Raw genomic sequence first — 12183 nt, 5'->3', positions numbered from 1 at the left:
GGCAAAATACATTTCCAATCTCTAACGTTTATAATTTTGTTTGCTTAAGAAATCTGAATCCCCAAATTAAAAAATATTTTCCTGCTATATCTATTCAAAGTATCACAATGATTTCATAGTACACAAGATGGTGTACTACATGGCTCTCGTGCACTGATATTACAGCGACTAAAGCAGTCTGTACACAACCTATATGGTCCTTTCTTAAACCTCTCTCCTGGTTATTTTGTACATTTAGAGTGTCACACTTCACTCATTTTCCTTTGACTGACGCCGCCGTAAAGTTTAACACAGGAGACAATAACAAAAGCGTGTAGATGATGATAACATGAGAGATCAATTGTGTCAGGCTTACTCACATAGCCGTTGAGAGATGACAGCGAAGTGAAGCAGCCGGTATGCTCATTTAGTTACCCATCTCTTGAAGCAAAGAATTTTGCCAGAAAGGACTTTGTCTACGTATGAATTAAGAGCATTTAATGTTATAACGTTTTAATTTTAAAAATTCTGTTTGATATTTCTATATAGAAAGAGTAAAGTGACGTAGACATGAATTTCAAATACTATATGCAAACAATGCCTGCTTTTTAATCTTAATAAAAGTGAACAAACTTGCATATGCTCATGAGCATCAGATGGTGTCCTAATCTTCTTCACTAAGATGTGTACAAACCATACTATGTCTTTGTGAAAAAGAGAGATTTGCATTTGTATTAGAGAATTTATCTGAAATCAATTTTGAACAAGGGGGAAAAAAATGTGATCATTTTTATCTATTCTTTTCTATTATCCTCTGCCATTAATCAGATCCATACTCTGAATGCATATGCTATGTTTCATTCAAGGATTACAAAGTGTTACACAAACAATGATTCATGAAGATTCACAATCCTTGGCGACTTGGGTAAATATTTATGTAAATACCATGTAGATTGGCAAACGGAGCCACGGAGAAATGGTGCTTGTAATAAAATTTCCGCTAAGTTCGGATGCATCGTTTTTTTTTTGGCCTATTCAGTTGAAAAACTTACAACTTCTATTTTTCAGATGTGTTGAGTATGCGTACAGATTCAGAGAAGTCAAAGAAAACTGTATTACAAGAGCAGCAAGTGGGGTCACCCAAGAAACTTACCATGTTTTCATGTAGAAAGTTTTAACTTATAGATGCACAGCTATTCTTCTTCCAAAGAAGGTGAATCTATTGCATGAGCAACAGCTAATGACACCTCCTGAGATGATGCCTAAAATGGGCTGAAAGGATAGAGTCCCAGTCTAAGGAATACATTGCAATATTGTCTCACTGGAGGCACTGAGGATCTAACTTATGATGGAAATCCAATATTTAGTTCTCTGTACGTAAACAATACTACGTCTTTAAAAATTAACTTTGCAGATTGTCTGGACTGCAAGCACTGTAGCCTTAAAAATGTATTGATTTATGAAGTAGACAAATTCACTGCCTGATATTCCATGATTGCCCTTATGATACTTTAATGTCCTGAAGGGTAACTGTGAGAAATTATGGTTTCCAAGGATATGCAGGAAGGCAGACTGCTTGTCTAGTGTAGATATCGGGGAGGATCCCTGTGTAGGGACGCACTGCTTTCTGAACGCCTACCAAATCCTAATTGCTTGCGACAGAACTGGGTTTTGCCAGGTTAGTGTAAGATTTTGACAGTAGGGCCAGAAGAGAATAATATAATTCAATCAGTAATTTAAAAAAAAAAAATATTTCCTGCCTCATCATGGAAAGCAGGCATAAAGAGCAAGAAGAGAACGTAAAGTATACGCAGGCTTTGAGGAAGAGATGACAATTTTCAGCCTTTGTGCCAGAGAAAACAGAAATATTTTGTCTGAATCTTTCTAACAACATTGCTTTCAAGGCTAAACTAAACCATGTGTTGATGGGTTCAGTGATTTGGAGAGAAATCAATATTTTGTATTGTTCTTCCAGTACTTCCTATTACTTTCCTGTCACCCTGGAAAGCGTACTAAACTGCCACAAGATCTTCCCTAGACTTTGCCTGAATTGCAGAGAAAGAGTCACCCGGACAGTGAAAGCAGCAGTTCCTGTTCCTCAGAGAACCAACAGATGATTCAGGATTTTTTTTAAGAAAAGTGTTTCCAGCAGTGATTTATGGATTTAATAATCTCCAAGCCTCTGGTAGATGGTCCGTGGGCCTACCATGTAGTATTGTAGTTTTATAGTAGTTTCAAATAAAAGTGTGATGATAGAAGTGCATAGAGCTTGATGAGAACCTGACAGTGGCCCATTGCTCCTAACTGCAGGAGGCCCCTTGCTCTACAGCGTGGAAATGTCAGTAGTATTCTTACAGCAGACAAGGCACGGCTTTGTAAAGATTTAAAGCTCTAAGTCTCCAAGGTTGCTTATGGCCAGAGAAAATTTAGAAATTAAAACTGAGGACAAAATGATCGCCTGCAATGTATGATTTGCCTGGAATTGGTGCATGTGGGACTTTGAAGGCTGGCGACCATTCATTGAGAGGTTTTATGTGAGCAGAAAACAGCTGGCAGGAGACAGCATATCAGGAGCTGCTTCGGGAGCTTTTAGTGGATCTTCATGGATATTATGCTTTCCAGTAATTGTGCCTAGGGAATTTACATCTCTTAGATTCTTCCTTAATCAAATGGTGAAAATATCTGTTTGTTGACATCTGTGTGCCCGTATTGTAGGAACCTTGCAAGAGCTGGAGGTTTGGGCTGGCAGTACCGACAACGAAAGGTCTTCACGTGTGGCATGCACATCATAACTACAGAAATTTCTGTCTTGTTCCTGAAAGTTCACAGGAATAATTTTCTGAGGACTCTGCAGGAAGGGATCAAAGAAGATCTGTTTATTGAAGCCTACAGAATTGTGCTCCCAGTTCTAGTGAGATATTAATGGTGATCCAACAATGTAGGCACACCTTTGCACTGTATCTGACAACAGAAGTTAAAACTGTTCCTCCCCGCTCTGATAAAACATGCTTATATTGCATTAATGTAATCTCATGGCATAGCAGAAGTGCTCAAGATATGTAGCTGTCCCAGCACAGAACTGAAATCTGCCTGCTCAGAAAAAGTTGTGTTGTTGTGCCGAAGAAACTTTCTTCACAAAAGGATTGTACCTGGTAACAATGGAAGTGATCCTGCCAATAATCATGCATTTGTGCCACAAAACCAGTGTTGCCAAATCTTACAATTTTGTAGTGAGATTTATGCTATTTATAATGCATCTTTTAAAGTTCTGGTGCCTTGAGTCCAGAGATTTCAGGAAATTTTGAGCTTTTATTAAAGGAAAGGGAAAAAAAACGTAGTCCAAAGCCTTATGTTTGTGGAAAAAAGCTTGGAGGTATCAAGAGCGTGTAGCCTAAAGCTTAGAAATCAGAAAGCATACTGATATTACTTGATGTTTTAAGTCTCTTGAGAATAAAACATTTTTGTTTGCTAGTATTTGAAAATAAGGATAAAACCTGCCTTAATTGTAATAACTGGCACAGCTCCCATTGATTTTGCCAGGGCCTAGATTGCTCATGCCCCTTTTTGGTCTTACGCAATTGCAAAGTTTTTTTAAGGCTGTTTTTCTTTTTCAGAAAGAAATATAAAATCTAGCATTGAACAGCGCAAATGCAGAATCAAAATGACATGCAGCACAGAGCAAGCCTTGCTATCTTCCTGAAAAATATAAGCCTTTGGCATTGCATGGGTTTGTTATGGAGAATCTTACTATTGCAAGCAGCAGCAGTAGCACATTTTGAATTCAGGTCAACAGATATTTGTCAAATCCTTAGCTACCACATGAATGCTATCCTAAAACAATTAATCTTGTGTCTCATCGTTTACTACGGTACTCCTCTACAGTTTTAGTCATGGGTAATTTTGAGCCGAATTCTATGCTAAGAGGTTTTTTCTTATTTCTGTAACAAACTGCTATCCTGAAATATATCCTATTTGTCATGATTCTTAAACTGCAGCTTCTTAAATCAAGAAATTTGATACAGCAAATCCTACTACCTTCCTGTGATTTTCTTTTAATTGGGTTTGAAAGTGATGGAAATCCAGTGTGATCACATTAGGCTAAAGCACAGCTTGGCTTGCATTGGTATAAAAGGGAGTACCATTGTCTTTTCGCCTACAGACCAGTAACCTCTAGTTTTTTTTGAAGGAAACAGAAGCATTTACTTACCATCATATGAAGTGGGTGGGTAATTAGAAGGAATAGACAAATGTCTTGACTCTTCCTAGGAATGTGGCAAAGATAAAAGAGCTAACAGCCTAGTGAGTATTGTAATTTGCTCCTGGGAAAAGTCAGCAGCATTTTATTTCTCACCCATGAGTAAATGGGGGCATGATGTTCTGCTTTAGAAAATATATTTCCTGGTTATCAATTAAAAAAATAGAGCCAGGGCCATTATTTTTTTTTTTTTGCCTATGAGAACTATGAAAACTTAATTTCAAACTAGAATATTTCCTGAATTTTAAAACCAAAATACTATCATTATAAGAATTTTTTAGAAATATTAATATTTTTCCCAAAGCACTTTTTATCAGTGATTATATTAACATCAAATGTAAATGTATTTGAATCCCCACTTCTGTTAACTATTTTGTGGGTTAGTCAGAGACAATGTTGTTAACCACATGGAGATGTAGTTTTATTTGTGGTCAATAAGCACGTGGTATCTGTAGGAGGAGTCTGTACCCGTGTTATCTTGCATGAGAAGGAACTGTAGAGTGCTTTGGGCCTTACATTATAAAGGGAATAACCATTCTGGTTTGACCAAAATAAACTTGTATTAAAAACCCCATAACCAGGCTTTAACTGTCTTCCTTTTAATTGGTGAATTTTCATATGTAAAAATGTTGTTTATAGAAGTAAAATCTTTATGCCTTTGCAAAGGAAATGTTATTGCAATATGCATCACAAATTCTTGACCAATGTTAATCATGCAGAGATATTTAAAGAAAAAAATATGCTGTGAGTCTGTTCTCTCTCCCAGAAAGCAATTTTCACAATAATAAAGCAGAATAAACACAATGACAAGCGAACACAGGGTCAGGCAGCTGCCAGAACCTCTTGGTTTGTGCTCCAAGATGTAACGTTCCACGAACTTCTTATCTACTAACAATGCATCCCAGGGGGATAAACCACACATGGAGAGCAAAGCAGAAGAATGGAGAGCCCACATTATCAGGGCTTTGAACTGGAGCATGGACACTTACCAGAAACCACCTTTGGGCAGGTATTTTCCACTTGTCAGAACACATTGGTAATTAATTACAAACCGATTTCATTAGGATCGTCCTTTCAGTACTGTTCAGGTTTGGTGGTTTCCAGGGCTGAGGGCCTCAGAAAATATTTTAATAGAGACAGCAGCTGTTGACATTGCCTGGTTGTTCTTTCCCCCCATTCATTCTGGCTTACAAAAAGACCAGATAATGCTAATACTTAGTGTTTGCAAAGGTTAACAAGCTCCCTGCTATACTCTTACTAGGCAGGCAGTTAATATTCACCCTGTACATATGCAAAAACTTAAGCAAAAGATTTGTGCTGTCACAATTCCTTACTACCTACTGTGTAGGCCAAAGATGGAGAGTGATATAATGCCACACACTTGTGGTGGAAGGACAGAATTGGTGCCACCTTTCTGATTACCTTCACAGGCTGGTGGATATACCCCATCAACCTCACATCTTTATTGCCCTTGTACCACCTGTGCATGGGATAGCTGTGTTCCTGGTGGAGGGCACGTTATACGATCTAAGGAAAAGACAAAAAAATTTTTTTTTCTAGACAAGCACAGCACTACCTAACAGCATGGGTATGCTCCCCCAGAGTGTGAATCTGGGACAACGCTGAGGAGCTGGGTTCCGACTACAGCTCTACAGGCTCATCAGTCACCATACATACTACCCACCTGGGAACCCCACACCTAATAATCTTGAGAAAGGTTAAATACCCAGAGGAGGTTGAGGGAAGAAAAAAAATCAGCTTGGTATTTAAAGAGAGGAAAGAAAAAAAAAGACTGGTTTTAGGTAATAAGCTACAGGGAGATGTAAAATATTTGCCAGGTAAAGACAAAGTAGGTAATGCTGAACTTCAGTATTTTGGATAAGGAAGGGGGAAAATGCTGTGCTAGTACAGGGGCATAGTATGAAGCTCAGTTAGTCTATGATGGCAGAAAAAGATGAAGGGGGATTTACACACTCTATCTCTGATTTAAGGGATCGCTTTCTCGTGCAGAGAGCTGGCAAGCTTTGGAGATGCTTCCTTTTAGCAAGGCGCAGGTTGCTCAATAACACAGGTTTACTAAGCAGCCTTTGTGGGATTGCTAGCAAGCTGAAGAGTGGTATGAGGAAATATTTATGTACAACCAGAGGGTTGGCCTTCATGTGGCCTTGGCTGCATCGGCATGGTTTTGTCTTCCTCCAACCCCAGTGCAGGATGCACCAAAGGTAATGGGATCAGTGCTGCTGTGATGATGGCCTGCCTAGGTGATGGTCTCTTCAGCTGGGTGCCTCAGCCTGGGGGAAGACGTCTTCAATCTGCTGTGTGGATGTGGCTGTTTTGAGAACCCCTGTGTTGGAGGAGGCTCTGCCCTGAATTGCCCTCAGTGAAGGAGTGGACCCAGGTATGGGGCTGAAGCAGGAGTTCAAACGTTGCTTTACTTCTGTTGTGGACTTAGAAGAAAACTCTCTTGATGGGAAGGAGAACAAGGAGCAGGCTTTACTTGGGAGAGAAAAGGCAGGACGGGGAGGGCCTGCAGGCAGGTGAAGCCGGGTAGCATTTGGGTAAGCAGAAACGAGGCTATGGAAAAACTGCAATAAGCGTGTGTCCAAGGCAGGAGACCGAAGACAGCCGTCTTCCGCCTTACCCGCCGCCATTACACCACGAAGTTCCCCTCAGCGCTGCGAGGACAGGCCTCGGACCCACCAGGCACTCAGGAAATCCTGGCGCAGAACACCGGTTCATGTCTGAAAACTTTTCCCTTCTTCACCCCGTCATGGTAGTGCAGATGGTTTGTCTCGCAGAAGACCCTCAGGCAGACACTTCCCGTCCGCACGGCGGCCATGACCCATTCAGGGCGGGCCAGGGGCGGGGCGCCGCCATGACGGCGCGGCGGAGGCGGGCTGCCTGCCCGCCCCAACATGGCCGCCTCCAGCCAGGTAACGTGCCGCGTCCGCCGGGCCCGGGGCTGCAGCACCCGCCCCGCCCGGCCGCTGCCTGGGGGAGGGGGAGCGTGCGGGGCGCCGCGGGGGTGCCGGGAGCGCGGGCGGCCCCTGCCGCCTTTCCTTCCCTCCGTGTGCGGGGGAGCCGAGCCCGCGGCGTCGTGGCCTTGGCCCTGTCAGGGCGAGGTGGTGTGACGGCGGGCAAGGCCAAGTCAACCCCTGCGTCTGCCTCACAGCTTTGACACACACCCCCCTTCCCCCCGCGCCGTGTTTATTCAGGGCAGAACAGCATGCGCACGTACCTGTTCTTATTCCTGTTACCTTTACCATTTTCAACAAGTGCCCAGAGCCTATGAATTTGAGGGTTGTCGATGGGAGGTTTAAGTGCTGGCTGTCCCTGGCAGAGATGCGGTGGGGATAACCGCAGGAACGTACCGGCGCCTTCTGGTATATTTGACCAATGCCAAACTCTTAAATCTGCCCACCAGAGCTCCTGAATTTTATTTTTTTTTCCACGAGTTTTGATGTCTGTGTGTACGCAATGTCTGTATACATTTATGTGTGCGCTTCTGCGGCACAAAACCAAGCCAAAGCTGAATAATGAACTGCCGAACTTCATAAGTGAGCGCGGTGCTCCCTCTGCTGACAGCTGCCGTTTGGCTCCGCTTCAGTAACGGTGCACTTCCATTTTCGGAAGTGGCTTCTACAGCAAATAAGGTTCCCCCATTACATTAAAGCTTTACAATAACCTTTATAGTAATTTCAGGTCAGTTGTGTGATGAGATAGCATTGCAAGGGGAGACTGTTTCAGTGTGTTTGCAGGAGCGACTCTTTAATACTTGTGAAAGGAGATGATAACAGCAATGAATCATCTACTACTGCAAGCTTTCTCTTCTGTAGTCATGTTGGCCTTCATAAAGTGGGTGTGAGATGCTACCAGATAAAATCTTCCGCTTCTATACAGTTGAGTGTGGTTCTTTAACTCAGAAATCAAGGCAGACTGTTGGTTTCCATGCTGGCAGAACTCAGCCTCTGGTAATGATACAACAGACGAGGCGGCGAGTTTAGGCACTGTTCAGACAGACCAAGGGAAGGTTCTGCTGTATCCGAAATGCAGGTAATGCTGTTTGAGATGCCTTCAGGGGCCGGAGGCGTCTGGGTAATGTTGGCAAGCATGACACAGCATGTAGGGAATGTCTTAGGCTTCTTGAGCAGCGGGTGAATGGCCAAGCAGTGTGGGGTAGGGCATCTGCCAGTTTTAAATGCTATTGTTTAGGCAGCTGAGTCACACCTTGTCTGTCCCTTGTTCTGTTGTTTAGTTAGAGGTTAGGAAAGGGTGGAAAGTAGTCTTTAAATTTCAGTTTCTGTTCTAGTTTGCCAAATATTGGGCCATGACCTCTTGGCTTCTGCCTGGAGAATGTGTGAGTTTGTGAGGACCTGACTAAAGGCCTGACTAAACCCAGAGCTGCTTTCCTCTGAGATCAGATGGAATCTTCCAGTCCACAGAGGTGTAGATTTATGGGAGAGGCCTGGGCCTCAGAAGGCTGAACTTCAAACTGAAGTTCAGTTTGATACCAGTTTCTACTGGCTGTGTCTGTTCTGCAGAGGCTGTGTGCCAATGGTCTGACTGGTATGGTGATGTATGTAGCCTCCATGCTTTTACTTCTGAACCAGATTTGCATGGTTCCAAAGAGTAAACCCACCCCATACTTTTATTCTCTTCCTGTAACCCCACCTCACCAAATCAAAGATGTGCTTCTCCTATACTTTCCTGTGAAGTCGTTTGGGACTGTTTGTCCCCCTCCCTGGAAGACCTGCAGATGGGCAGTCTGTAAAGCTGTTGGCCTCTGTTCACCTCTGTATGGCAAATAAAGTCGGGCAGGTCAAGCCTTTTGAACCAAATCTGTTAATTGGACAGCTTGGTCATGGTAAGCTTGCTGAACAAGCCTGCAAGTCAAATGAATCCTGGTAAGGGTAACCCATTAGATGCACTTAGGAGAATGTCCTTAATGTAAACTTCTCATGCTTCTTTTCATGAGGGTGTTCTTCCCCCCCCCCCAGGTACCTTTGCTTGCATTTACCTTTTGTTGGTTTTTTTTGGTGTCTCACTGTGGTTTTTTTTGTCTAAGCAAGTTTGAGATTTCTTGATCACTATTTAGCTAGTGAAGGTTAACGGGACCACAGGACCATTGCTTTCTGTGTGTTTAACCCTAGTTTGAGAATTCTTCACTTCATCTCCATCAGGAAACTATTTTGAATTATTTGTCTTTAGAAGCAAGTGTGGTTTTGTCAAAGAGTAAACTGCAGACTCTGTGCAGGTCTGCCATCAAGAAGGGAAAACTATTATTTGAGAAAGTACTGAGAAACTTGGGAAGCGAAGGGAGAAAAGCAGAGTATAAAAATATGCAGAAAGCCCTTAGAGAGCACTATTGTATTGAAGGGAAATGGAAGACAGTTGCTAACAAACCTGTAATAAAAAATAATTTTACAGAAAGGAAGATTGGCTCTATAACCCATTGATCTTTTCAGTCTCCACACTTTATGTTTCTGAAGTCACATGAAATAATTATTTCAGTAGTCTCTTCCTTTTTCTGAAACTGCTCTCTTAGTTTGGTGAGATTTCCTTCTCCTATATTTTGCCTCCATTACATGTTAGCATGGCTATGCTTGAACTAGCTCTGAGTAAGGGACCCTAGGAACTCACAAGAGTCTAGTGGTGGTAGGATGGATCTTGGTGCCGAGTAATTTATTAGGGTTTTTATGTTAGGCTCAGATGTAAACGTGATCTTTATGTGGCCAGGATATGTGAGGAAAAAAAAAATGCTGTTTGACCAGGAGGTTGGGATTCAAACTGTTACGGCCACGCATGCACCATCTCAAACTTGGTCACAGGCATCTGCAACTCTTTCAGGATAGAACTGTTGGAGACTATCATGCCAGTAACTTTCTCAGTTGGCTTGAAATTGTTGTTGCCAATAATTTTCTTTGACAAGTGTTTTAGTTCATTTGAGACTGCTATAAAATCGGGTTTGGAAGTGGAAGAGCAGGGGTGGGAGGAAGAACAAACAAATGGTAAGGAGTGGCAAAAGACCGAGTCGTCTTTGGCAGCATTTATTCTGCTCCTTTTCTGGGGATTAGAATCTATTATTTCTACTGGGTGCTTTTGTCATTCTGATTCCCTTTAAAGATTTTTCTCTTTCAGTGCAGTTAAGAGTTGTGCATGGTGATGATGGTAATACTGCAGCAGTCACCAGGAATACACGCTTACAGATCCTGTGCAACTCTAATACTTTAATAACAATTTTACTAGCATAATGGCATTTGTTTAGAAGAAAACATTTGCTAAGTCATTCAATACAAAGTTGCATCAAATACTAATATGAAATTTTTTTTTTTTACCTTTACAATTTTCCTGTGGTACATTTTCATATTATTATGAACGTGCCTGCAGTGTAGGTATTGGGAAGCAGCTATGCAGTCTTCCAAACCAGAAGGTATACAAGTGGATGACCAATTGTTGAAGCAGTTGACACATTTAAATAAGAAAACACAGTGATGATTGGCATAGTTGTTTTTTTGTCTTTTCTTAAAAAAACCTACATTTTTTGAGGTGAAGAGAAGATGAGGTGGAAGGGTTGTTACCAGGTCAGTGATAATAAAAGAATGGAAAAGGACAGAAAACTGCAGTTGTATTGTCCACCTGTAGCGTTAGGAGGATTTGGGGGAAAGAAGACAAGAAATCTCTAAAATATGGATAAGGGATTGTACTATCGGGACAGAAAAAGAGAAAGTCAAAGTCTAGCCATATCAATGTCTGGGAGCTTTATTATAGTCTTAGGTGAGGTTTGGACTCTTCCCTTGGGTTTGAAGGAAGTGGGAGGGGAGAAAAGAAAAGAAAGTATTCTCAGAGGGACGTAGGAAGGTATCATATGATCTCAATATAGCGGTAGATCAGAAGTGGCAAAAGATGCAACAAACCTGGAGAAGGCCAGTGACCCTTAAGCAACTCACCGGTAGGTAAATGCTCTATTGCCACTAAATTCAATAATTAGTATATGTATGCGGTTTTCCCTTCCCTCTCATGAGAGGAATGTGATTTGCACAAAGTTTGGCTTTGGGAGATGTGCTAAATGAGCTGTGGAGCATCCTGGTTGCTAGTTCTTGGACATCTAAGTGTTGAACACATTATTTTTCTACTCTCAGAAAAAGCAATTTTTGCCAAATGTCATATTCACTTGAAACTGGTAATTAGGAAAACAGAGCCAAATGGGAACAGTTCATCTCCAACTCAAGCATTCAGTGAGGCATGAATAACTTAGAAGCTAAAACAATACAAATCTCATCGAAGCTGCACGTGTATTTTTTTCCTCTTGTTCTTGTCTGGAGAGCAAATTAAGGGAAACTATTATGTGAAAACAGGAGGGACAAGGAGTTTAAAAACTGCAAATGGAGATAGTGATATTGTGAATAAAGAGGTGAAGAAGAGGAAAAGCTGGAAAATGAAATCTAGCATCATGGAGTCTTTAAAGCTTTATTTATTTTTAGGGAGGGATCCACTTAAAAGAGAGTTTAATAACCAAACTTCAGTGATGGGGAAAACTGTGCTGTTGACTGTGGAAGAATGTACATTGCAGACTCAGTTTTGTCAGCCCCAATTAATAAAAAACATCTGGAATTATTGAAAGTCCTATTACTATACTAGAGCTGACATATGAGATGGGGAGGCTATTTCTTTAGAGCAGACTGAAGTATTTTTCAAGCGTGACGCTTACTGTGTGTTGTTACTTCTGCTTCCCAGATCACCGGCATGGAAGTTAAAACCAGCAAAGGTCATTTGAAAGTCTGTAAAATGAAGAAGAAGGTATTGAGGAAGCAGGTCAGAGCTCAGCATACATTGATGAAGCATGAGGGCATTGAGTGCGTCTCCCATGCCACACAGGTGACTGGCAGTTCTGATTTTGTTGGTAGTGTGAAAATGCTACTTATTGGTGTTCTGTTCTCGCATATGCTTTG

The 12183-nt window shown here is 41.7% G+C and overlaps 1 protein-coding gene across 5 annotated transcripts in view; it reads left to right on the top strand.

Moving 5' to 3' along the window:
• The first annotated feature begins 6384 nt into the window (after positions 1-6384).
• ALKBH8 (alkB homolog 8, tRNA methyltransferase) overlaps positions 6385-12183 on the top strand; it is a 51173-nt gene continuing 45374 nt past the window's right edge. Inside the window, exons 1-2 of one of the 5 annotated variants that reach the window (XM_075082265.1) lie at positions 6385-7167; positions 11969-12109. In XM_075082265.1, coding sequence (XP_074938366.1) covers positions 7150-7167; positions 11969-12109 — 159 coding nt within the window. In that variant the 5' untranslated portion in view covers positions 6385-7149. The remainder of the gene's footprint in view (positions 7168-11968; positions 12110-12183) is intronic. The other 4 variants (XM_075082259.1, XM_075082281.1, XM_075082292.1 and 1 more) reach the window with 4 other exon arrangements.

The sequence above is a fragment of the Phalacrocorax aristotelis genome, chromosome 1 (assembly GCF_949628215.1).
Source record: "Phalacrocorax aristotelis chromosome 1, bGulAri2.1, whole genome shotgun sequence".
Classification (NCBI taxonomy): Eukaryota; Metazoa; Chordata; class Aves; order Suliformes; family Phalacrocoracidae; genus Phalacrocorax; species Phalacrocorax aristotelis.
The sequence above is the reverse complement of the archived record's forward strand: the minus strand, read 5'-3'. Positions and strand labels throughout refer to the sequence as shown.